The sequence below is a fragment of the Chlamydotis macqueenii genome, chromosome 23 (genome assembly GCF_036417535.1).
Source record: "Chlamydotis macqueenii isolate bChlMac1 chromosome 23, bChlMac1.mat, whole genome shotgun sequence".
Lineage (NCBI taxonomy): Eukaryota > Metazoa > Chordata > Aves > Otidiformes > Otididae > Chlamydotis > Chlamydotis macqueenii.
In genome coordinates, this window is record NC_141578.1 from 560,844 (window position 1) to 587,970 (window position 27,127).

The 27,127-nt window shown below is 43.6% G+C and overlaps 1 protein-coding gene across 6 annotated transcripts; it reads right to left on the reverse strand.

The window, feature by feature from the left end:
• Positions 1-290: 290 nt before the first annotated feature.
• KCTD20 (potassium channel tetramerization domain containing 20) lies at positions 291-27,086 on the reverse strand. 6 transcript variants are annotated; one of them, XM_086765828.1, is made up of 9 exons: positions 27,034-27,086; positions 23,277-23,349; positions 7,286-7,485; positions 6,298-6,577; positions 5,300-5,402; positions 4,674-4,794; positions 3,530-3,727; positions 2,905-3,015; positions 291-2,294 (listed from the first exon to the last, which is right to left on the reverse strand). In XM_086765828.1, exons 3-9 carry the CDS (start codon positions 7,434-7,436, stop codon positions 2,002-2,004), a joined length of 1,257 nt encoding a protein of 418 aa, XP_086621954.1. In that variant the 5' UTR covers positions 7,437-7,485; positions 23,277-23,349; positions 27,034-27,086; the 3' UTR covers positions 291-2,001. The 6 variants fall into 6 exon arrangements, with proteins under 6 accessions (XP_086621954.1, XP_086621955.1, XP_086621957.1 ...); XM_086765829.1 differs by lacking the exon at positions 27,034-27,086 and adding an exon at positions 26,424-26,446; XM_086765831.1 differs by lacking the exon at positions 23,277-23,349 and having other exon boundaries at positions 27,034-27,079.
• Positions 27,087-27,127: the final 41 nt, after the last annotated feature.

Below are 27,127 nucleotides of genomic sequence, written 5' to 3' on the forward strand. Positions count from 1 at the left end.
ACTGATCCAATGACACGCAGGGAGGATTTTTCAAAAGCAGTCAGGTGGACATGGGCGTCTGAACCCTGGGACTCTCAGGAGGTCCTGAAGCACTTCTAGAAATCTTCCCATAGGCACTTATAAAAAGAAGAAATGTATTTGCTGCACTTACTTAGGAAAGAAGCTAAGAAGAGAAACACCGCAAAGAATGTAACGTGTATCCAAAGAAATGGGAACTAAATGCATCAGCAAGTATATGCCTTAGCAGAGATTTTGTTACTTGTAAATAAAATGACACTCAAACCTTCAGGAAAATTTGTACTCAATACTGTCATGTTACTTGCACTGAAAAAAACCAAACATCCTTAGCAGCAAACAGTAACAGCAATCCAGTGCCAAGTCTACCACACACTTTGCAGACAGACAGAGAATAATAAAAACTTGGTTGATGGAGAAACCCCGATAACAAAGGATTAAAACTTCTAGGGTCAGACTGAGACCTACCTCTGTTTTGCCCACTATGACCAGGTAACTCAAGGCTAAGTGATACAGGTTTCAACAGCAGTCAACTGCAAAAGTAGAACTGACCTGAACTTAACAACTTTGCAAGGGAGCTCTCTCCCTCTCTTTCTTTTGAATGGATTTCAGCTTTTCTTTGCACCAGCACCAGGTTTAAGTACTCCGCTTTGGAGCCATCAGAAAAGACGTCTTGGCAACGCTGGCCCCTTCTGTTTGATGTAACAGCTCGGCTGTGGCAGGACTGAACCCACTGTGTGCTAGCCAGGGGGATAAGCACGCCTACAAGCTGCCAGAACAGGACCAGCCAGGCTCTAATGTAATGAACTGAGCTAAGCCAGCCCGGAGTGTGCCTACACCTACAGTCACAGCTTTGTTGGCCCCGAATCCAAAATGAACAGAGCTTTAACCACAGACTAGGATTATCTATTCAGAGCAGCAAAAGAGAGTTGTTCCTAGGTACACGTATTTTTCTCTACTGAAGGCTGGTTTACTACTGGCATTTCTTACCTGCCTGACAGCAAAATGGTCCAGTCAGTTCCAAACTGGGAAGACTGTAGCTGGCCTTTTAAAGCTGCAATAGTAGAATTCTCCTTGGAGAGCCTACAGAAATTTTGACAGACTAAGGTTGATGAGACCAAGGATTTTACTCAGGCAGTAAAACATCTGTACTGGGAGCTTCTCCACTGGCTTTTTGTCTTAGCAGGGGGATGGAGGAGATAACTGAAAGTCTTTAGCATGCACAGTCACCTCTAGAAGGCTTCTTACATCTATCGGACTGCTAAACAGATTTAGTATGTTGGTAAAATATGAACTACAGTCTCTTCTTTTTAGGTTTTTCCTTCAGTGTGATCTGCTTGTTTTACTGACCCTAACAGACAACATCCCTAAAAAGAGTATTGCATCTTATGGAGAAATATATATGGGAAATTCCTGGGAACACAGATATGCTTCCTATTGAACTAGTTCATCCTTCCCTAGAACAGCAGTACATGCTGGAGGCAAAGCCAGGTGGCACTGTAAACAGATTCCTCCACACTCAGTATTTCGCTGTGCTACATTTCTGCTGGTTGATGAAAGAGGATCATCTGTCCCGCTTTGATGTTCAATCCTTTGTAACTGATTATCACAAAAGTAAAGCTAAGTGCCTAATGGTAAAGGAAAGCTTTGTCTTGATAGGCCCAGAATTTTCTCTCTCATGTCAAACAAGACGTTTCTAAACACTTCTGCTCCTCTTTTAGAAGTTCAGGTAAAATATTCAGCACCCACCAATCTGGAAACCTTTGTAGCAGAAACAAACAGCATAATTTCTTTTTGTCTGAGGAGACTTGCTTTTGATTGCACAATTAGGCTATGGAGTGTGGCTCTTTATTAACATGCTTGAAATATGACACGGTAGTAAGAGCCTGAATGAGGATAAAGCACCTTGCAGGAGTGTGTGTTCCATCACCTGGGACAACACTATGATGAGACACATCAAGCAGGACTATTCACCCTGCGCCACGACTAATCGGGAAGATCATTAACAGCCATTTGGGAGAAGGGTGCGTTTAGCCTGTCGAGTTCATCTACTTGTGGAGGGTGATGCATTATCACCTCATGGTCCTCCGAGACGTCATCACCCACAGTGACTAGGTTTGTTAGAGATTTGCTCCGAACACACTGGAAATCAACATGACGGCTTTTCCCTTCTTCCTTTTCCCATGACATCTGGATGAATGGCCGTTGAACATAGTTGTATATCACTTCTGACCGGCCACCAGGCCTCCTCTTCACCTTCTCTTTACAGGTGGGATATCCTGAAAATACAGGCAGCCAGTCAGTTGCACTACACACCTTTGACTTGCACAAAGAGACAACATGATCCCAGAAGAACAGCCAGGCGGGAGTGATTATGGGGACAGGGGGGCACTCAGTAGACAGACACTCACATTCCACATTATTGGCTTGCTTTCTTTTCCCCTGAAAAGATGGTGCAGCCGTTGTGTGTAGTCATACGACCAATGGCTGCACAGCATTAGTCATGTGATGAACAAACATAGCTACTATAAAAATTAGTTTCCCAGGACAGAGCACAACATTCTCTAAGCTCCCTAAGGGAACGGCTGGATCAGTAGGCAGAAGCATTTGACTCCCGTTTCCTGTTTTTTTCAGTCCTAAAGAGACAAGGCTTGCTGGTACATGCTATGTATCTCTCATTTTTCCCTTAACTTCTAAGCCTCCCTGGGCAATTTCAGTGTAACATGACAGAGCTGAAGGAAGGTTCCAGCTTCTACTAATTTAATGAAAATAAATGCCTAGTAAAACACAGAGTAAAACAGGAAATGCCTAGAGTCCAGAGGAAAACTAGACTTTACTGGCTGTGGAGTCACCTGTTTCAGAACTTCCTTTGTTGAAGAAATATTTTACCTTCAATGCCAATGCGAATGTTTTTCAGGCCCCGTTCCTTCAATACAGCCTTGGCAACATCACGGTTCTCAATGTACTTGAAGAATCTGTACAGCTTGGAACTGTAAAGGACTTGAAAAATAAAAAGGGCAATTAGCACCTTCAAGAAGGGACCTTCTCCTCGTTTTTGACATATTCAGCTGTGGCGGTGCCGAACACCAGGTCTAGTTTCCAAGAACGACTTCAGGTCTCTGTTCTCATCACTGGGATTAGCTGCACTTCCTTGGTGAGAGGGTAGTGACAGACATTACAGTCTGGATAGAGCAGGTGGTGATGGGTGTGTAAAGCAGAATATTCCCTCACTAGGGAGCCAGGGAAAGGCTGGGGGGGGGAAGAAGCAAACAAAAGGGAAACATGCAGTAAGTGCTGTCATTACCAATGCAGGTGGTCAGACCAAAGCTCTAACCAGCCAGGTTGCTGCCTCTAGCAGCAGCCGTTTCAGAAGGAACGTACAAAACAGGACTCCATGTGCCAGCATCTCTTCCTGGAGGAAGACTGCTGTTTGGGCAACACGTCCTTTCCTTACAGCCATATGTCTGGGTGTGTGCTGAACGCAGAGCCAGGAGCTCCGGTGTAGAGCCCTTACTTTGTGAGTACTCCTCTCCCATTGGAGGTGGATGATCTTCATCCCAGTCCACGGTGTCTTCATCTGTCAGCACGACAATGTGGCATTCACGCTCCCCTTTCCTTGCGCTATCCACCATTATAGGCAGAATTAGCTCCTCCAGGTAGCTATCAAACTGCTTGTGAGCACCATCATTGGAGAGCTCATGTAACAGAGCACCTAATGAGACATGAATCATATGGTGAGCTTTTTTTACACAGTATGAAAGTATGTCCCAGCTCTACACTTTTCAGATACATTCAAGAACACAGCCCGCATTCTTCTTTAGACAAACTCTGTAACATATGTTCAGAAGCATCAACAGTCTCCAGCTCCAGAATCAGCAAAATCAGATACATGAGACTGCATTTCAAATGCGATGCAAATTACATTAAAAAAAACACCAAGGTCCAATCATTGTTTCCAAAGTGAAACAGTAATAGACTGAATAATTAATTCATTATGAGACTTAACTTGAATTTCCAGCAACAACCTCTGTCCTTGAAAGCACATTTTCTGCCTTCTCTGTGATTATTCAGAGGACAGGGTAGGAAATTCCACCCACAGCCTGTGCTATGATACCATATAACCCTTTTCAGCATAGTGCCTTTCACAGATTTGCCTATGTTAGAAGTACTTTTTTTTTGCCAGCATACCCACCAAAAACCGCTCCCAAACAGATTCCTTCATGACTAGGAACTCTCTATTCCTTTCCAACTTTGCTATCTTTGGCTCCTGCTCTGCCCATCATCCTTAAGCTTAAATTATTCATGATTCTCTGGTACATTTTAGACAGGAGTTATAATCCTGCTTTCAGCTTTTATTTTGTTTGGCTGTAACAGCAAGCTCTTGTTCTCAGCCTCTGTTACAAGAGGAGACCAGATTTTTTACAATTTCAATTTGCTTTTTTGAGCAAGGTGTCTGTATTCTGCAAGATTAAATCACTTCACTTCGGACTGATGCATCAAAAAAGGAAGCTGTTTAAACGCAACACATACATCAGTCCTAGTGGAGTCCGGGTCTTCATGCTTAAACAGTATACAATTAAGAACTGCACTGAATCAGGATCAGAGTGCTCAACACCATGCAGATCATCTCCTAAGAGCTGATTTCTCTCCACACTTACTTAAATCTTGACATTTGATTGTGTTGAAATCAAAATTTATGCAGAGGTAATCACATGTGTCTCGAAGGTCTGGGATGGAAATCCCATCAGGGCAGTTAATGATTCCGGTTTTGTAATAATCCTGCAAATAAAAGGAAAGGTTTTTTTTCAGAGAAAAAGACTAGCCTGGACTTCGATAATTTTTTAATTAGTTCTTTGTTTTGTTAACCAACATTTGACAGTTTCAGAGGCTATATATAGCTCTGTGCACAGCAGAAACAGTCCTGCTTGTCCCAGAATCTACGTCTCTTTGCAGATCCTCTTGGGAGGATCTGATAAACTGTGAGCTCCAGTTAAAACTTCTCCCATGGCATGGGGTTTCATAACATCTCATATGAAATATGCACGTGCAATATGCACGAGCTCAGGACACAGCTCAGGAACTACAATGGCATGACACAAGAAAGGTTAAAAGGCAAATATCTGAAATGATGACTCATACCAAAGTCTACTGTAATTTTTTTTAAAATCACAATTGAAAACAGTAATAAAATAATATATCCCGGGGTGTGCAGCTCCCTGGGAGACAGCTCCGTTTGGCACATGTGACAAACAGATTCTTTTTCAATCTCCAAACATCTCCTTACCAGCACAGTCCGGAACACAGCTGAGCTAATTCCTTCTGCGATTTCATATTCTCCCTTCTCATTTGGCCTGGTGAAGTTATATTCTCTCCCTGGTCCAAACATTCTGAACAGATAAAAATCTACATAAGTGCACAGGTATATTTAAATGCATTAATCCTAGAGACCAATAGGTGCATTGAGATTAAACAAAACAGTGACACACATACAGAGTAACTCGAAACCTACACTCCAACCTCTTACAGTAAATAAGCACAAGAGCTTGTCTCGGCTAAGTCCTGCTGTTGGATTTCGATACAGTTGGACTCTGTGGCTGCAGCTACTGTATTGTATGGAACAAGCCACAGCTCAAAGGAACACATCATTCAACCCTGGGTCAGAAAACACCCTGGCAATAAAGCCCTTTCACTGACACTACACAAGATTATCGCCACTTGCCTTTTGATCCCTTGTTTTACACAATGACCTGTGCAAGGCTCACTAACTCAACAGAACCTGTCTCCTTTCGATCAGAGATGGGTGAAAGTGCTGACAGTACAGAAAACGAGCGCTTCTTGTTGCATCAATAGGCTCCAACCTTTAAGCTATGTTACAGGGAGCTGAGTAACTTCTCCTATGGCAGAGTATCATAAGATAAGAGCAGCAGGAGGATGGAGCACTATCATTTTCCCCATTCTGGAAGGGAATTTATCAGCTGTGAACAGATGTACTACCTACAAACAAGGCAAACACTTGGAGAGAAGGCAAAGCAGACCGTGTCTAGCTAAAAGTGCACATTATTGGAAGGAAGCAGACTGAAGGGAGAATGTTAGAGAACTACCAACTCCCTCCACATCCAGTCTCATCTTCAAGGCCTCGCTCACAGCCAAATTCTGAACAGGGTCAACCTCGCTCCACTTGTGCATACAGATGAGATCACAAACCAAACATTAGGTACTTGTTCCATTCTAGTAAATATTTGACCTTCTTGAGGTACCTTGAAAACAGGGGAAATCACCCACCTTCCCAGCATAGTATCAGGGTGAGCAGTGAAAATCTGTGGATTCACTGCAAAGCGAGTCCCATCTACCACAAGCGTCACTTTCTCTGGAGCCACTGTTTGTGAATTGCTGCTTGAAGACAAAGCGCAGCATCCATGGCGTTCCTGGGTATTAAAATATTCTGACTGTCTCTTATTTCCATCTTGGAAATGACAGTTGTGGGTGTCTTCAGGAGCAGACAACATGCTACTGATCTGGGGACTTACTGGACAAGCAGTGTGTCGGCATTCAGAATCTAAACCTGAGAGAGACAAACAAATATTGCAAGGGTAAGATATAATTTACTGAAAAACATAATTTCATAGTAACACTTCCTACTGTAATGAGAATACCGAGTCATACAATAACAAAGGATGTGAATATACATAACGGTCAGGGTGATGTTACATGCCATGAAACTAGACTGCATTTTCAAACGGCGCCAGCAGTTGGACTTTGGATAAAATATTTCCCGATGAACCATGATGCTTAATGCTCTTTGTTAAAGCAAGATGAATTCACTGTGTGAAGAGCAGGAGCACAGGATTTAAACAAGGCCAGAAATACAGACAGACAGACACCAAGTACTGACACCTGCTCTCACAGGAAAGCTGGCACAGAAGCACACACCAGACTAGAGCTAGTTTCAACCAGCAGTGCTTGATGCCTGGTCCATGGTGGGCACACAGCTCATCAAGACTGGCCAGCTATTTTCAGTTTATCTGTTCAGGGACAACCTCAGAAAGAGCTGCAAGTCGTCTGGCATGTGATGATCTTGCCAAGACAGCAAGACCCTAAACTCTGCTGTGGACCTTTGTCCTTTAGACCAGCCTGGCAAAGGCAGGGTACATTCTGCACTCCCCAGTGCAAACTGCCTTGAGATACTGCAATTTTTCCAAAACATAATATCTCACAGAAAAAAAAATAATCTCCCTTAATGATTACTATAAGGTAAAGACATTATCCTTACCGTCAGTCCTGGGAACTGCAGCAGGGCTGCGACCTCCTAGCACCACATTACTTTCTTCTGACTCATGGATGGCTACAGTTATGTTTTCCACAGAGCAACTGGACTTCGGATTCCTTGACCAGTCTGTCCCACCAGTACAGTTAACATTCATGCTGGGCCTCCGTGATGTGAGGAGTTGGCTGCGTTTTCTAAGAGAAGAGCTAGGAGAGAAAATACCAGGTTGTTAGTTTTGGAAGAAACTCCCAAGCAACGATGCGCAAATCCCTGTATCTGGTACTGCAAGCAAAGCCCCTCAGGCTCAAAAGGCCTTTCTTCAGATCCTTCGCTGGGCTTCAGAGAGGCTTATGATGCTAGTTAAGTCCCTACACTTACCCAGGAAGGGGCGGGGGTGGTGGTGGGGGGAGGTATTGAAGTAACCAGGGTTCTATTTAATCTCTAAACTTTTGCTTTTTTAAAAGTAAGTCTAAAGCCACTGATGTCTTTAGATCACACATGTGTTCCTATGAATACCTTCCTGGGAACTGCCCGACCTCCAGACCATTAGAGCCCTTTAAAAAAGTTTACATGTCTCTTGATTCCCAGCACTGGCAAAATGAGCCATGACTGCATCAGCCTTACACCCACTGTGCCCTGGCTCAGCCCCCACAAACGGTTAAACCAATGCCATTCATGTTTTAAATGGTCTTTCAGCACATGCAGAGACATTTTCCATTCCTGCTGTTTTGCTGTTTCACTCAGGTGAAATTCTTCTTCCTTGTTCCTATCTTTAAGACTCACTTCACTCCTTTGTACTTCCTAACAGACCCTTTCCACGGTCTCTTTTCCTCATTCTCTCTGTGGCATGTATTTTGTCCTGATGCTGCCTTAGACAAGAAACAGCCCTCCTTTCTTGGCTTTAAGTGTTTTCCTTTCACTCTCTCAAACACAAAACACCAATTTCCTCATTAATGAATTTTCCCAATTTCTCCCCTGCAGAACAATCGTCCTGTGTCTTTTTCTTGGCTGAATTAAGAGCCCAGGGCCTGCACGTACCATCTATAGAGCACGGCAGAACACTGACAGGGCCAGATACAAACCAGATAAAATACAGCACTAATAAAACAAGAAAATGCCAAGTAAGAGTTGGCAAGTTTTCTGGTCAGGACCTGCTGAGGACGAAGGCCTTAATGAGCGCTTCAGTGGTGGGTTTCAAGCCCATCGTTACTGGCAGTCCGTGCAAGCATTTCATTCTTAATTAGAAATGTAAAAAAGGAATAACAATTCCTTCCTCTTGTTCTGTAAAACCAATACTAAGTTGCCAGCATTATTTTATCTGTATATTTTTAGAAAATCTGTTGCTTGCACATCATTTGATATTCATCAGCAGGAAGATTTTTGGCAACAGCAAAACCATGTGAAAAGCTACTGTACTTTTTCCTTTTTTTTTAAAAGGCTTTGGCTGGTAGGAACAGCTATGTGAGGAGCCTACGAGGGTCGGCTCAGTGCCAGCAAGCCTAACAGCGCGCAGTGTATTGCTATCCACCTCTCCTCTCACCAAATACCCAATGTTGGCTCAGAAAACTCCCTCTCCTGACACCTTCCAGTCTGCTTTCTTGTACTTACTGCACTGGTTGCCTGGACCCTGGAGAAACCCCCTTATTTCCCACCAGAAACCCAGCAGCCCCTGTGAATGCTGCCCTGCATTGGGTCACACACTTACAAATCCATCCCCTTTTGCCCGAGCACAGGGCAACACCAGCTCTCCGTGAATAAACCCGTGTAGCCTTCTGCCCTCTTCTCAGACCAGCAAAGAGGCAGTGAGAAAGGCCAGCAGGCTGCTGGGCAGCGGGACATGGTGTGTGGAGCTCCCAGTGTCTAAGCAGAACATACCAACCACCCCACTCATACAACTTCAGGACAAACCTGCTATCCCAGGAATGATCTACAGAAATGAGTAAACATATAGAACATGCAGAAAATGCTGTTTGCAGTAAACCTAAACATGCAAACTGTACAACACTCTAGAGTGAAAAAAAAAAAAGCCTTTAAATCAATTCCAAAATTGACAATGTCAAATGGAACTACAAAAAGTCAACCATTCCCCTGTTTCATAAAGCCTATTGTAACTTTTGTGAGAAAATGGAGTTTTCCAGACTGCAAAGGTTAAACTATTTATACAACTAATACTGTGGTTTCAAATGCATCCATTGAAGTCCATACATTATAACTATGCTATACTTTTTAACCAAAAATGCTTTAAAATTTGTTAACTGCACAGAAAGCCAAATCATATTTTTTAAAACTGCAGTTTGATTTGCTTAGGCAAAAGTGTTTCAAGATGGGGAAGAAAAAAACCCCAACCTTGCCCAGAGGATGCATAATCATCTCGGGAAAGCCCTCAAGAGGAGTTGTTCTTGAGATTGGCTAATCACTGGCAAGAACACAAACAACATCCTGGCGTGTGTCTCCGGAACTCTTCCATCCCCTCCAACTTTTCTATCCCCTCATCCTTGATAAAACGAGGATGCTCACACACTCACTTGGAACAGATTTTGCTCTGTGAGCTGACAACTAGTATATTAAGAAAACTTGATAAGCATAAAATTTACTTCTTAGGCCTCTTTCTTTCTGTGGCTGCCAATAAGCTCCTCTTGCGCCGTCTGAGCAGTCTCTTGATTATTTAATACATCCTTAGCAGCAAGGAGAACGTAGGCAGGGAGTCAGGTCAGCAGGCAGTTGATATCCAGGCAAACAGCAGTTTTACCTAGGGACACTTACATTCCATAACTTCACAAGAGGCTGGCCTTATAAGCGATATTTAAGTCATGTCCAATAGCGCAGAACACTTACAGACTGAATTTTCACAACAATCAAACAGGGTTTGATGAATGTTGCAATCTGTAACTTGATGATCAATCTTTGTCCAGCACCTTAAGCTTTAAATTGTAAATGCACGCACCGTTCAAGAGACCCTGTGTGCCATTCAGCTGAGTCCTCTAACAACAGTATCTCAGACACCATTTACAGAGCTATGATCAGACACGCAGGAGCTATACTACATTATTTTCCCTTGATAGCTTTTCCTCCCCTTTTCTGCCTAATCTGCTAAGTAGGATTTTTAGGAAAAACAGCCCCAGCTGTTGACGCCTTTCTCCTCATTCTTTTCTGTTACACTCAGTCCAGCATCAGTGAAAGGTGCTAAAACCTGCAGAGATGGGAAGATTCAGAAACAGATGCTCTTTGCAATAGTGGTCGTTCTCACACGCATCAGATCCGACTTCCCTCATTAAACCTGCAGGAAAGCCAAACGTTCCGCCCTGCCGACAATCAGAGGTGGGCCAGGCTCATGGCATTTTGCTGTCTTCTGTCCCCTCCTGGCATACCCAAATCTATACCTTACGTGTCAGCAGAATTGAGGCAAATGAGGCACATCTGGCTGGTACAATAAATACCCAAACCAGTCATTTAACATGACAAATATATTGCAATCACACATCAACCCAGCAGGGAAACTAACACACAAAGACTTCAGAAGGCCATACTCATGCCTGGCCAGCTTACAAATGTCCTGGTTTCCTTTCATGCCTAGGATCAAGGTGAACTACCCATGGTGACAATGAATACCTATAAATAATAATTAGCACTATTCATCTTCAAAGCTTTTTACAAATATTAACTGCTTAGTGCTCCTGAGAGCCCTGGGAAGCACTGCAGGGAAATCTTTTATGAGAGAAAACAGGGACACAGAAAAAGAGACCTAATCTTCAGGACCAGCCAGAGCACCAGCCCCACTAACTAACCAAGTGTTCCTCTGACTTTCAGCACATTCACTGCTCACGCTCCCTGGGCGTGCACGAGCAATTGCCCCATGGTGAACAGGACAAAGATGAGCAGGTTACCATCTTCTTTTGAGGTCTGTTTCCATGCACGTTTCTACCCTCTGGTAAGCATAAATTGGCTTGGTACCACAGAACTGATAATGAGCAGTAAACGAGCACCCTGGCTTCTTAGCTCACTTCTCAGTAACTTGTTTGTGTGCTCAGATCCCAAAGGACCAGGTAGGGACCAGGCTGCAGAGGAGCTGAAGACTCATGGATGGAACTCATGAATGTCAGAAGCCCAGTGTCATGTTCAGCACTAAAGATCAGAGAAAGAGCTCCTAAATAGGCTTTTTTTTTTTTTTGAAAGGAAATCAGTATCACAGACAAAAATCAAGTCACATCTCACTCTGGCCCTTGGTTTTGCCTAACTTGGAGCATGTAGGTTCCCTCCTCCACCCAGAACATGACAATGTCAAGAATGAGCTGTGCAGCTGAACAAACATCTTTATTCTCCAAATCACATGCTGATGGTCACAGTGAAGTCATCTTTATTTGACCTTTAGAGCCAACACTTTTGAGAGAAAAACATGGAAGTGATATTTAAGTTTATTTTTAAACACAAACTGGAAACAGTTTTATTTAGCAATGCATCTTTGGCACAAACAATTCAGGCTACAAACCTTTTGTGGAGATAAAGAGGCTGATCCTTGTTCTATGCAATTCTTAAGAAGGAAGTGTAATGGAATGTAAAAAGGCTGTGACAGTCTTCAGCACATTATCCTTCCCCACCCTAACGAATCTGAGGCACATCCAAACCCACTTCTCAAGGTACACAGTTCTCACCCAGCTATTGGAAGGAGGTGAATGGTTTAACTTGTACAGACCAACATAAACAATGCATAGGTGATGTGTGTAAAGAAAAGAAACTCAAATACAGTACCATCTCCAGCAAAGAAAACCCATTTAGATGCAGGATATTTTATTAAGCAAAACAAAAACATCACTACAGACTTGCTAGTTTCTAACTTCTTTTTGTATTACTTGTTCCTTATCCTTGGGACTTTTTAAAAGAGTCATTATAAAATAATTTAGATACCAGGTTTGCAGAACTGTGCAGAAACTTCAAAGAAAAATAATGAAAAGCTGAGCTGTCAAAATCCATTGAAGAGTAAAGCCTAACATCTCTAAAACTCTAACATCTGACAGCTTATGCACTGCTTCACCGTCATCTGGCATGACAAGAACGAAGGCAGAAGAGAGTAAAAATAGTAGAAGTGAGTAACCTTACCTCACCATTCAGTTTGTGAACAGCACAGAACAAGCAGCACACTGAGGGAGTGAATCAGACGGTTAGCAATCTTCCCCGCTTCCTAAACCACAGCGTAACCATCATGACTTAAAACTCCACACAACTCTTATTTAAGGTGACAACACTCCTTTAAATCTACAAAAACACTCCTGTGTACAATTATTCTCAGAAATACGAGCAAGCAAGAAACATGGGTATGCAGGGTGTGCCTGACCTAATTCCACAGTCTACTACTTTGGAATGAGACGTATTTCTAATATAATTGCACGCCTTTCAAAAAAGCTTAGCCTTGCTTTAGTTTCTTAAAAACATATCCTTGGAACATGCCAAAAGTTTTTCTAAACATAAAAGCAGAAAAACAAATTAGCAATGACTGAATTCCTACTCTGGAGAGAAAAAGGGAAATCTCATGGGCTTAAGATAAATAACGAGAAGCATTTCCTGTACGTAAGGATTAGCGAATCAGTATCGGGTACATCTGAACCACAGCGAGGCGTGCAGCACAGATACCCAAGCCAGGAGGGATCCGCCGGCCAAGGCTCCGTTGTGCTGTACACAACGTGCGGGTTTGTCAGTTGGAGGCTGGATGCGGTCTAGCTGTGTCGGTCCCGTACCACGCTGAGTTAGTAAAGCTGGCCTTGCTCATGTAGTACTCACTGCCCACATTCACCTTCTCTCAGGTCTGCTCTTGTGCACCCTACACAGTTTTGGAACTTGGTTAAGTGAAAAAAAAAAACAGCTATCAAACTTGCTATGAAAAAATAATCATATTGGCAAATAGTCAGCAATCCAACTTTCTAATTTTCATAAAAACTATTTCCGCTGGATCATTGGATGCATATTTTCCTGGAGAGAAGGAGGAAGAGAAAAAAAAAACACATACTGCTTGTCAGCTCAGTTCAGTGGCAATAAAAATTCCCCAGTCCCAAGGAAGCATTCCAGAGGGCTGTGCAGAATAAGAGTAATCCAACTGGTAGAAGGGAAGGCAAAAAGTAAAACTTTGTACTCTACTAAAGATTGAGAACAGATCCGGGGTCTCATTCTGTAAATATGAAGGAAATCCACTGAAAACAGCAGGTTTGAATTTGCACAAATGAAACTAGAGTCAAATCCGTGGAATTTTGGCACCAGCTTTTGTTCATTCCCACACCTGTACCTTTGGAGTCTCTGAAAATTTAAAAAATAAAATGGAGAAAGTATGGAAAGGAAATAGCATGGAAGGGCACTGGAAAAAGCCTGCCAGACTGTGTGTGCCATAGTCTTGACAGAGCTTCCTGTATGCTCTGCTTTGTTCCCTTCTGCATTCCCAGTAAGAAGGAAATTCAGCACCGTTAGGAAATCGGAATAGACAAAATAAGTATAAAAATTGCCTATTAAAACTCATCTAGAGTTTAAGATGCAGGAAGCTGCCTTTCCTTTTACAAGTTGGAGTAAACACAAGCCTACTGATTCTTTATCCACTCAAAAATAAAAGCAAGTGATGGGCTCACAGGTCAGTCTTGCAGCTTACAGTAGAAGAAAGGCACTTCTAAAGCAATGACACATCCTGCTTTGAAATCCTACTCCCTGCTTTCAGCCAAATTCTACAGTCTTTAAACATTTTAAGATTCAGAGGGTCTCTCATTCATTAGTAGGCTTTTTCCCCTTAAAGCGTTTTTCCAGTTGCCAAGCACAAATGTGGTTCCTCACTGATTCTCTTTTAAGCTAAGACTTGTCTAGGAGATCAGTTTTATATCCTCTTCCAGAAGGTGAATGGCTACGCATGAAGCGTCACATCAGCAGGGAAGCTGGTGTCACCAGGCTGCCCTGGGCAAGCGTACCTTCTAGAACAAGGGTCTGAGCCCCAGGCGCTGCCCTGCGCGGCTGAATCCAACGAGGAAGGCTCAAGGCAACGTGAGACGTGCCCGGTCTGAGGCTGGCCGCTCACTAGCACTGGCAGATACATCTGTACCACAGGAGAACAACATAAAAGTGCATTCACCCAAGTTGCATCAGGTAGAAAATCTGCCTGGAGCCTTTAATATGCTTTTCTCATACCTACTAATGATCCTCACTTCAATTTCTGCTCTAGACGTGAATGTAACCAGACAATAAAAGGGTGATTTATAGGTTGAACTAGTGCAAGCACATTACAAAAGGCTTTCCCCGCATCATGAAATAACTCTATCAATATACAGTGGATTCATTTTCCATCTGGCTTCAAAATACAGATGGAAAATCATGTCCAGCAGGACTGATGCAATGCAGGACAGCCTGCAAATTCTGGCAAGAGACAGCGAGAAGGCTGATGAAATGCTTGATTGTCTTCTCCTATTCTGTGCATAGTGCTTCACTGTTAGCAAAGTTTACAGACTCACTCATTTACTTGAGTCTTAACAAAAATCCACTGTTTCTACAAATGCAGTTCAAAACTACAGTCTGCAACATGGTTTTAATGGTTCAACACTGCACATCCACACCTTGCTTTAAGGCCCACAGCTCGCCAGGTCCTCCTGCAACTGCCACTGCCTGGCTCACGCGCTGAAAGACCCCATCGTTGCTGACAGCACTGACCCTCATTGGTGCCCCACACTGACAGTGTAATTTCTTTTGTCAATCTATAATCACCAAGACTAATACAGGCAGAAAGCTTGTTGAGATTAATTAACTTGAAGTAACTTTTCCAAAATAGGAAAGTTATACTGTGGCAGACTCATCAGCTGGAATAGCTGAAGTGCATCCCATAACATACTACCACTGGGTGTCTCAGAAGGGAACAAGATTTCCTAGGCAGTTAAATCCAACTTGTTTTCAAATTCACACCATCCTACACCTACATTACAAGAAGTCAAGCTTCTCAATTATAAGCCATGCAAAAAAAAAAAGTATACGGACAACAGTATTTCCGAGAAAGCTCTAACCCCCAGCCCAAAATACCTGCAGCCATCAGAACTTCTGAACAATCCCCCACATTTCCTACTGGAACTCGGGAGCAAACCCTCTGCCAAGCACCCCCCTCCCAAACAACACAGTTCCTTACTTACTGGCGGCTCATATGTTCTCAGTGCTACCAGCACCAATACCCCAAAATCCTTCTGTAATAGAGGGAAGCATGAAGTCTCAGCACAGCTGCAGAGTTTAAACTGTGTGCAGCAATGGTCACTCCCCCAAAGCAGAGATGTCTGATTCATGTAAATATTTCAGTTTAAAAGTCCCCGCCCCCCCAGCTGATCCATGAAAAGTTTGAATATAAAATCTGCACTGTAACAAACAGCTTTATTTTAAGCCTTCTCTTTTCAGCAAAAGTCTCCCAGAATCTCTCTTCCCAAATTCCTAGTTCAGCCTGTTTTTGCAGGAATTGTGTGGTAGAAAAGGCATAGTTTTATTAACCCTTGACGCCATATAGTTAAATACACTCCTGCCACGCATCTGCCACACATTCCTTACACAGTCAGAAAGGAATTAACTACCAGAATTTCTGAATATGTACATAACCATGAGCATACAGATTCCCAAGTCCAGAAGAACTCGGATCCAAACAAATTTACAGTAACTGAGGATAAAATGAGTTATTTTGATACCTCAATGCCCACAAAATGCATTGCTAATGAGCCCCAATAAGTAGTACCACCTTCTCTCAGGGCTCAGGGCCAATGCACAGCATTGCAGAGGCATTACACATTTCTGTTACCTGGAAATGTGACCCTCCATCAACTGCAGTATTAAATCAATCTGTTTTCTTGTTCTTAATGCTCTCCCCTCAGATATATCTGAGCTGCTCAGAGACTGTTCCAAACAATTTCCGAGAACAGAATTAAATATATCACGTATCAGCAATAATACATCGTTTTTAATGCAAACAGAACCTGAAGAAGTAGGAAACTATTTTCATCCTGACTCATGCCAGTGATAAAGCATGTGTACTGGGAAGTGTTAAACTCTGAACAGTACGTAGCACCTGAACAGATTAATGAAAGATCAAACAATCCAACATTACACAAACCAGTTGTCACTAATTTACTAACTCATGCTTGTACTATACAGAGAGTCAATATGATTGCAAGCACTTGTTATTACTTCTAGTTTGTGGGCAAACTTAATTCTCTAACACCCAATTATCTAGTCTGTCCAGATATGGGTGCAATAAAGCACCTGCAGCCTGTTACAGAGGCTGAGAAGAATGTAAAGAAAGAGCAACAGCCTCTAATCACTACAGCGTATTGTCCCACACAAGGGGGGGCAGGTTGCCATCATTCAGGGCTATGAAAACTCCACACAGAGCACATGCTGCTGAGAGCAAGGCAGCTTGTTGCACTTTCAAAGCATGCAGTAGAGCATTCAGCCCAAAAAATCAGCAAGGAGACAGCAGGGTAAAAAAATTCACACTTCAGCTCACAACTGAGGGGCTGAACACACCCTAAATCCCTCCTGCCTCCTTCTCCACAGTGGCCTCAGGAGAGCCAGGAACTGCAGCCCAGTACTAGGGGCTGTTGCCACCACCACTTCCAATTTGAGGCTGCAATGCAGGGTCCCAACACCACCACCCAGCCTGCAGCACCATAAAGGCTAAACAAACCTATTTGCCTGTAGCATAGCCACTGTCCAGGGTGGATCCTCTTGAGATGAGGATCGGTGTACTAAGGATCAGTGTATTTTGAAATGCACCATTTTAATGTGAGTGGATTATTTTACAGCAGAATATCAGTAGAGAAAATATTAAGACTAAAAATTCCTCTCCTCACTTACTGAGCTTTTTGTTTCCTACAAAAAGTCAGCTGATGTTTCACCCATAGCAAAAGGCACCTACTTGCTTTGACTCTTATTTTAGAAAGGCTGTGAGCAGCTTAAAACTCCACCCTCCTTCTCTGGAAGGGATCCCAACAAGTAACTGCTAACTCATTCCCAGCTCATCTGCTACAACTCCAACTGCCATTCATTTTTAACCAATTACATGGCAGCGGCTTGACAAACTAACAATAGATGGCAGATTTTTGAAAGTTGAATGCAGTTACAGTAGCTACTCACCAAAGAGATTTCAGAATGACAGAGCATACAGCATCCAAGAAAACCCCAAACCAGGGAAGCTGCACACTGTTTAATGAAATGCAATTGAATTTGAAAGTAAATATTCCCATGCTGAAAAAACCAGTTCATCAGTCAGGAGGAGCTTGGTGCTGCTGAGGTACTGGAACCAGCTCTGCTCTACCTACACACCCCAGCATCTGTTCCAAGGCCTGGGGGAGGGCTGTACAAGGCGGACAGGAATGGGAAGAGGGCACAGCACAGCAAGCCAACCCCTCTACCTGCACCACAGGGCCCTGGTGCTCTGGGCCAGGCACTGCTGTCACTGTTTAAGGGTCCAGCAGCAGTTTGCGTTCAGTGGGGAAGAGAACCAGGCTCAGCAAAACTCAGGTGCTGTGACCCACCACAGGAGATCTTTACCTGACTTTGGTAGGTGACAGGCTGGGACGGGGTCCCTGCCAGGAGAGTTATCTGGCATCCCCACGGGGCCCTGACCTATCTCACCACAGCAGCCAGCAGCACAGGTTGCTGGGAGCCAGCTCAGATAAAGCCACCCAATCTACAGCTGAAAGTAGAATAAATTAGGAGATAAAGCCACCCAATTTACAGGTGTACCGTCCAGCCGCAGGGCTGATACACTCCTCGCTAGCAGAGGCACAAGCAGAGTGTTTTTTGTAGGAACAACTGGAGTTCTCTGAACCAGGCAAGTTGTTTAACTTACATTAATATACAGACAATAAGTAGTAAAACAAACATAAGGCCTACCTCTTAGAGTGCAGCCACGTTAGTAAACTCTGCAAGTATTACCAGAGTAATCCAAAACCAGAATAAACAGAAGAGTTTTATTCAGCACAATTGCAGCTCTTCAGGAAAGCACATCCTGATTTGTTTTTAGAGAGGCAAAAGCAGGGGCTACAATTTCAGCTAGGTAAAGACAACCATTAGCACACTGCCAAGTTATGTCAGCAGAGAACTCGATACCTTATTTTCAAGAACTGGAAAACATCTTGCTCAAGATTTCAAAATAACTAAGGTTTATGACAGTACATTGGCACCCCTTGCTTTGTTTACACGTCTGGATAAATATTTTACATGTCAAGCATAGTTAAACACTTTCTAAGAATATTCCATTACATTCTTTCTTATGTGACTAATAATTCTTTCACAAACATATTTGGCTAGTGTCATGTTTCAGCACAATTAGCCAGGAACTGTAGCCACATATTGTGGAACTTTAAAAAAGGGAAAATACCACTAAAAAAAAATACTAAACTGGAAAAGCAGAGAGGATGCCTATTTCAACACACATAATAAGGTGTTCGTGCAGAGGAAAGGTGCCCATTGGGGCACTCAATAAGGTCACTCTGGAAAGTGGAAAGTTTGAAATTGAAATGTACTCCAGAACAGTCCCCTCCAGCTCATTTTTAATTTGACAAGTAAGCAACCCATCAATATCCTAGCCAAAATTGCAGCTGGCTTTGTGGGTGTTTATCTCAAAGACAACAAGCTAAAAAAAAGGCCAGGATTTTTAAAATTTTATTTATTTCAAGTGTGTTTATTTCTTTAAAGTGTGCCCTTGTGAGGAATATTCAACTCCTCTGCTGAATAATCCAAGAGATTCACAAATAAATTAGCATATGCCAGTAATAGAGCTTACGCATGATTTTAATAAATCCTTAACAAGAAGGTAGGTCTGGCTGCAGAGCCTAATTAAGTGGTTTATTACTGTACAAAGAAGCTCTCTGACCCTAGGATTTCAATTCAATCCTGATCAGACATGATCAAAACTTGACATTTTAGAGCTCTTAGCCTGGACTGCATGAAATGAGTTTGCCATTTTCAATCTGGCTGTCAAGTAGAAAGACACTTAAAAGAAACCGCCATGACTAAGTGACCCTCTTGGTGGTAAACCTGGACCAAAACTCACACGGCCAGAAGTCTCAGCACACTCAACACCAGCGGGTGAATGCTTCCTCCAGCCCTGTCTGCGGGACACTGGTGAGGCAGCATGAGAGCACTGGTAACTCATTGTCAGGGATCCAGCTGCTCTGGAGATAACTAAAGCCTTCATGTCTCAGGGCTGTGAATCTGGCTGGCCCGAGTTCACAGGAGGTTTTGTTTTGAATTATTTTTAATTCAGCTGTGACAGTCTCCTAATTAAAGATAGCACTAAGTGTCTGCAACACATAGGGTGAGAGACTGAAGAAGAGTCTATTTTCTACATTAATAATGGTTTCATCTTTCAGAAATGCAGTAATTCCACTCTAAAAGTGGCATTTCCCATAGTTGTCCACAACACCTTTAAAATGGTCTTGGAATGCCTTAACATCGCAAAGTGAGGGCAGCTACAGCTGCCACAGCCATGGCATGTTAACCAATTTTCTGCAAACAATTGAGAGTTTCAAAAACAGCTTTTAAAAGGAGAGGCTCACCCCATGATCTTGGCAGAGAACATTCTGTAATAGGGACATTTGACAGACAGGGTACCATCTAAATATAGCACAGCCCTAACGCACTAAGCTCTCCACCGCTTTATAATTACCAGTAAACAGAAATCCAGTTTCCCCCTTGCTCATCCAACACTAGGTAACAGGCATAATTAGACTGGTTTCACTTCAGTATCTTGCGCAGCACATTCAAAGTGAACCATCTCAAACCAGCTGTTTATCACTGCTCCTTAAGCCTGACAGCAAAACTGCACGTAAACACTTTTCCTCACTATCAAATATGTTCGTTTAGGTTTTTCTGAGAGAGCCACGTCACACAGCTCTGCGAGGGAACTACCATCTCCAGCAGGCGGGGAGCAGTGACGCAGAGCTGAGTCACAGCAACCTTTTCATACCACTCAGCAGCAGCCAGAACAGCACGTCTGACCACAGCTTCGCCCGTACGTTTGAGAAGGGTCAGCTTGCTGCGGGCAGCGGGATGGAGATGCGTGCTCGGGCCCCGTTACAAGATCTGGAACGGATGACTGTTCTGGGAGGCGATGAGAATCTTCCTCTCCCACCTGCTGCTCACACATGCCCAAGAAATGTGCATGATCAATATTTTTCTCCATTAGCACAACATTCAAATCAATGGCTTTCGATCTTGCTCAAAAAAGAAGGTTTTAAATTGCTGTGCAGTATGGCTTAGCCCAGAGATCAGCATTAAGGGTAAAAGCCAAAACCTGCCTAGCCCAAAATGACTCAAACATTAGCTAATTTACACACCATAAGATGGGATCTCATAGAAACTGTGGAGATCAGCAAAAACTTGAGGTTTTGAGGTGCTTGATATTAAAACTAAACCATTTCACAAATATATCTGAATTATCTGATTTGAAGATCACTGAGTAATCTTACAATTTTTCCTATTTATGACTTGGTCTGTCTGAAAGGACAAAGAACAAAGTACACCCTATAGAAAACAGCCTGGAGAAAGAAAAAGATTGTGCTCATATATGTTAGAGAAACTCTATAGATTTAACAAATCCATTTGTAACAGCAAATCAGCACTTCCTGAAATTTAAATAATTTCTTTTCTATTCCTTAGTTGGCCTCCTCAACAAAGTTACAAGAAATAAGACAAATTTTTCAAAAACCTCCAAAGACTCCTTTCCCAACACATGCAGCACAGGCTTTTTCTAAAAACCATATTTGTATAAAAGGCCTTTGCTGTCGTAAACTTCCATCCCCTGAGTCTGCATCAGTCACTAACACCCGACAGAGGGCAGGCTTCTCAAAAAGCATCAGACTGCAAGGAGATTTGCAAGTGTCTGCCAGAACATTCATGTCAATGGATTAGGGAACTCATTCATAACTACCAGCTGCTGCAGCAGGTAACATTCCGGCAGACGTAACCTTTTTCGTGGCTAGAGATTACGCAATGCCATGACTTATAATCAACTCACCCAGAGGATGAAGAAATTAGCTAGCTTTCATATAGGTTAAAGCTTCCTTATTATGTTTTTTCTCTATTATTTGTTCCAGTTGTGTTTAACTAGCTGATGATATTAACTGCATATGAACTGAAGACCTGCAAAATCCACCCAGCTGACTTCCAGTCCTACTAGAAACTGTTGCTGCATTTTCTGCAACACAGTGGCTGCAAACAGTTTTACTCTTCCTGCCTTTTCCCTCCTCACCTCCTTTGTGGAGCTTTCAGTTTCTCCAAGTTAGCAGAGAACTCCGAGTGAGAACTGCAGTCATGCAAGTTATAAAACAGATACCACTTAGAGAAAAACGTTAATTATTACTAAGTTGAGAAAATCCCTAAAATTGGGGTACATGCTTAATCAAGACAGTTAGCAGGGCAGGACAGGACACCCTAGGGCATTACGTGGACTCACAGATTAATTTCTGGAAATGTCACCAGCTGTTGTCACAGTAGAGTGAGCCACACAGCTGGGCTCCAGGAGACCCAGCTACACCTTCTAGATCCAGAATTACATTTATTGAGGAAACTCTTCTTTTAATAAATAAGGCCTTGCTATTTTTGCCTGCCCAATCTGTTTTTCAAAGCTACGTTGCCAGAACTTTACATACAAGCAGCAATCTCCATTATACACTGTTTCTTATGGCTGTCACAAGAACAGGCTACCACTGGACTCGCACATTCTCGCACTGCTCTGTTGTGATGAGCATCAGGCACAAGGCTCAGTTCTGCTATTTTTACAGCTGCCAAGCTCTACTTCCTTCTACAAACTCTGATTCAATGCACTAAACTGCTACATTCCAACACAAGGATCAGGGACACAGCACTATTTTATGAGATTGTACTGACTGTATGAGATGATTACTGTTCTCCTAATACATGCTTCTGCAACTGAAAGTATGACTAATAAATTTTAATCCATATTATTTGTCCACAAATTGCAAAAGCAGACCCGACACACACAGCTGTGCTGTAGTTTCTCTATTCGATCTTCTTAACTCTTTTTTTTTTTTTGCTTCTTTTGGCTATTTCACTATTGGACCCCAGATAGATTTTTATTCTCACAGTAAGTTGCTGACTAGTTCTCCAGTCACTGACAGCGGAACAGGCCGACTGTAGCCCAGTTTACAGTTCACAAGGGTATTACTGTATTTGCATGTTCAGTAGCAAAACCCATGCAATGACTGACAATTCCCACACTCAGGAGCAATCAGTGGATTAACACCATTTTTAATAGCTGCACATAACACATTTGAGGTTGTTCGGACGGCAAAAGCTCCATGGGTACAAGCTAACAAGGGCTTGATAAAAAAAAGTCTCCCCACTACTTTTAGACCTGAGACTAAATGAGACATTCCTCAACTCTGGTCTCCTGTTGTAACCCCCTTCTCTGGAAAGCTGGACATCCTTCAACCCTCTAAACCACTGCTCCTTGGCCTCCCCTCCCACCACAACAAACACATCCCAGAGATCCATCTTAGCTGTGAGCTGCCCAAGTCTCTCTGGGGAACATGCCGTAGCAAAATCAGGATGTTAGGCTCTGCAGCAGAGATCAGCCAACAGCCACTCTCATCTCAGAAAACTGCAGTTTTGATATTCATGCTGCTAATCTGCCTCCCTCCATGGTACAGGCTGGATAAAGTCCCTCCTCACATGGCAATGTCACCTTTCTTTTCCCCAGGATAGACCAGGGCTGCATGGGGCATGCTTAAAGCACTCCCTGTTTACCCTGGAGCACAGGGGGTTGGATTCAGCTCACCTGAGCTGCCTAAATTACAAGTCCCAGCTTCTCTATACAGACACTGGTAAGAAACAAGCACTGGAAGGTGATTCAGCTCCTCAGGAAGCTGATGGAATCAGTCTGGGTTACAGAATAGAAGCGCTGAAATTTGGAAGTTTTTCAAAACTGGGAGGCCGTTCAGATGGCAAGGCTGTCCAAAAGCCAGGGACCCGAAATTGTACTAACCTTGGCAAAAGGTGGTCCACAAGCTCTAGCCGGCTGTCATGCTGGAATCAGAGGGGATGTTGGGATCAGAAACCTGAAATCAGAGGGGCTTTCATCAGCAGCCTGGCCAAGTTCCCCCAAAACCAAGATACTGCAGTCATGTTGCTTCTACAGAAAATGTTAACTTTACCAAATTGGTGATTTCTGAACTCATCATAAGCTCTGGTTACGCTATTTATTAATAAAATCGAAGAAAAAAATGGTGGTGGCTCCCCATTCCTTTACATTTCCCCACAGAAAAGTACTTATTATGCTGCTTGTCTAGACATGGGTTAAATTAGCCAGTAATGAACTGATCCTCTACCTAAATTTACTTTCTGTTAAGCAATTCATTTAAAAATCAGGAGATCCTTTAGACAGCTGAAGAGGCCTTTATCAGCAGGCACCAATCCAGCATTTTTCCTGTAAAGAAAGAGCTCCTTATCCACACACTCTTCTGGGATCTCTAAGCAGAATGCAGCAGTCCCAGCGTCTGTTCCCAAGCTGAAGTTTTAGGGAGGCTGACTTGGCATTTATTAAACAGGAACTTACTTTCCAGTAGGAAGAAGAGTTTCTGACACTGGCTTTGGCAAGAAGATGTAACCAAAGAGCCTGCACAAGTACGTGCTACTTCAGGTAGCTCTGCAAGTCTCCTTTCAGGAGTTATTTGGCTGCTGAGTCAGCCTGTCATCATGCAGTGGCTTTGGTAACAGGACTGCAACTTTGTGATGCAATTCTTAATACAGCACCACTGCTGCCTCCTGCTTGGCCCATATTCCTTTATGACCACAGCTTTTGGCAAAAGGGGACAAAGGTGGTGTTAATTGCTATCCTGCACTGAAGTCTTACAGAAAATTCATTACAAAGGGTGAAGTACTATTTACCTTTCTCTACACCCACATTTTCTCCTTATGGGTTTTCAGGTATTTAAAGTGGCATTAATAGCATTACTTTTGAACAATATTATACTCTGCTTTCTTTGGCTACACTGTGAGCTAAACACACTTGACTGCCTATCACGGGCACATGGAATGAGTTCAAGATGAGGTGGAGTGACAAACACATCCTAGCCTGCTCCCACCTTTGTGCTGGAAGCATCAGCTAATAAAGACAGATATGATTCTTACTTCTCGTGACCTGTAAAGGCAGACTGAATTGCCACACAAAGAAATATTACAGTATCCTGATCAGAAAACTCAAAGTAGGTGGTTACAAAACCTCTCGGATCTGGAGAAGGCAAGACTGAATGTGCCCAGATATGAAGGCACCTCAAAGACTGAGGAAAGATCAGATTTATGACTGAATCAGCAAAAGAGGGTTCCTCAGTTCCAATGGTTAAAAATACTTTGGGGAAGGAAACAAAGATTACTGCTGTGTATAGCTCAGGTGAGGCTACCTCTGGAGCACAGCAAAATATAGTGTAACATCGACTCATTTTATCCTGACACATCCAACAAACTTGGCCGCGTTCACGTGAATCTTAAATGATAAATTTCTGTTAGCACAATTATGACCAGTGATGAGGCTTCCTATTTTTCAGGCTCTGTAATCTTGCCTTCTACTTAGAAAACTGTCACAAAGCCTTTCCAGAATAAAAAACAACCCACAACAAAACCCCAAACCCTCAACCTCTTTCCCTGCCTGTAGGTACATGCAATCTGCATCAAACAGCTCAAGTGTCTTTGCTAAATCTTGTTTCTCACCACTGTTGAGAAGTACATAAATAACCATTTTGGTCCTTTCAACTACAACTTCTTCCAGGTAGACACCTGCAGCTTGACTGGGCCTGCTGAAGTCCACTCAACATTATACAGAATAACTACAAAATAGCAAGCTCAAAAAATAAAACCACGTGATGAAATCCTACCGGAAAGATCACTCTTTTTAAGCCCAGATCAAACAGAAAACTAATCCACTTCAACACTAGCAGCAAAAGACAGGACTGAAAGACATCAAAAAGCATTCCTTCTGCTGCAAATAAGCCTGTCTTGAAACAAACACCAATTTAGCTAACTCAGCACACACCCATTTCCCTGAAAGCATAACTTACTTTAACCTGTTCTTAATTGCTTTAAGATAAGCTGAAATAAGTCTGGATGCAGTCTTCTGCATAGGTTTAGTCTCCATTTCAGCCACAAGATCAGACTATAGAAGACCCTCTAACGTGGATGTTGTTATATAGAAAATAAAGGCAATTGTGCGAGCATAAGCAATCGCTTTGCACAAGAGCTTGTTTTTAGTGACCTAAGTACATACAAGCTACAAATGGTATCCATCTATTTCTTTTAGTAAAAGGCAACTGTTTCTCTAAATAAAACTGCTCCACTGTAGTAAAGGCATGTGTAAATCCAGTCTGAAGAATAATAACTAACAGCTCTTTACAAGAAGCTTTGCTTACAGACTAACCCACAGTTTTTGAGCCCAATGATTCACTGTTTTGATGCTTACATCACTGAAAATGCTTCTGTGAACCAAGGCAGAAGTATTTATAGCCCTTAAAACCAGGTAACTGCAGTCTCACCGTCTGAGCACAGGGGTAAAAAAGGACACACCTCAAAAAGAAGAGCTGTGCCTTTCTGTTGATTCCCCAGACACATCGTCCTTCCAATTAACAGTTCGTGATTGCTGCTAATGCCAGCAGGAAGGATCGTGACTTTGTGGTGAGGTAGGTACAGGGAGGACAGGTGAATTTTCTGCCTTAAAGTCATAACCTACTGCTAAAACAGGATTTGTGTTTGCAGCAACCCTGGCAAAGTAATTCAAAATACTCTCCCCACAGAGGTGTGTTCTCAGCCTCCCAGGCTTATGCCCAAGATCGTTAGCATTATTATTACCCCTTCCCTGAAAAAGCCTAAGGTCACTGAAAAGACAGTGCAGAGAGAGCAGCATCAAAGATGGGGAAAGTCACAACAGAAAAAGGTGCCTATGAGCAGAGGCAGGCAGAGGTCTCACCTACCACACCCATTTAGTGGGAAAACCTCTTAGAAACTCCTGCTCCCTTTCAAATCACAGTGGGAGCTGAAAGGAGGGAGGAAAGGGAAGGTAGACTTAAGCCTAAAAACACGCTTAGGAATAATAATGCACCAGCCTACAACCCCAGAGCACGTGTAGGAGGGCAGCATGACCTACCAGCACCTTGAGAGGAGAATGTTTCCTGCTCCAGGGGCGGTGGTCACAAGGAGCAGCCTCACCAGGAGCACTGGGCACAGTCCAGACCCCCGAGGTAACTCGGGGTCCCAGCCCCCTGCCAAACACAGACAACAGCGTAGGAGAGGCCCCAAAAGCCCCTTCTTCAGGTAAACACGGGGGGGGGGTGGGGGGTGGTATTCCCAGCCCCTTAGATGGCCCTCCCACAGTGTACACAAAGGCCCCGTACCCACCTCCCCACACAGGAAGGGCAGCCCCGCAGGCCCCTCCAAAGCCCAGCGGAGTCCGCTGTGTCCCTTGGCCTCACAGCCATCCTCCTCAATGCCCACAGGGGACAGGGAAGGCCTCACCCGAGCCCCGAGTGCCCCCCTTCCCCTGAGCACACAGGGCACCTCGGGCCCATAAGCCGCCCTCAGGCACAGAATGGGCCTGGAAGGCCCCTCAGGCTCAAAGAGAGCCGGAACGGGCCCGCACAGCCCCCCCCCCCCCAAGCCCCATGGGGAGCGGAAGGCCCCTCAGGCCATCTCAGGCCCCACGGAGGGCGCAGGAGGTCCCCAGCCACCCCCCTCCCCGGCCTTTAGGCCGCACTCACCGCGTCCCCGCCAAGGCCGCTCCCTCAGGCGGGCGGAGGGCGGGAACCCGCCGCTAAGCCCGGCCCCGCCGCCGCCGCTCCGCGATTGGCTCCG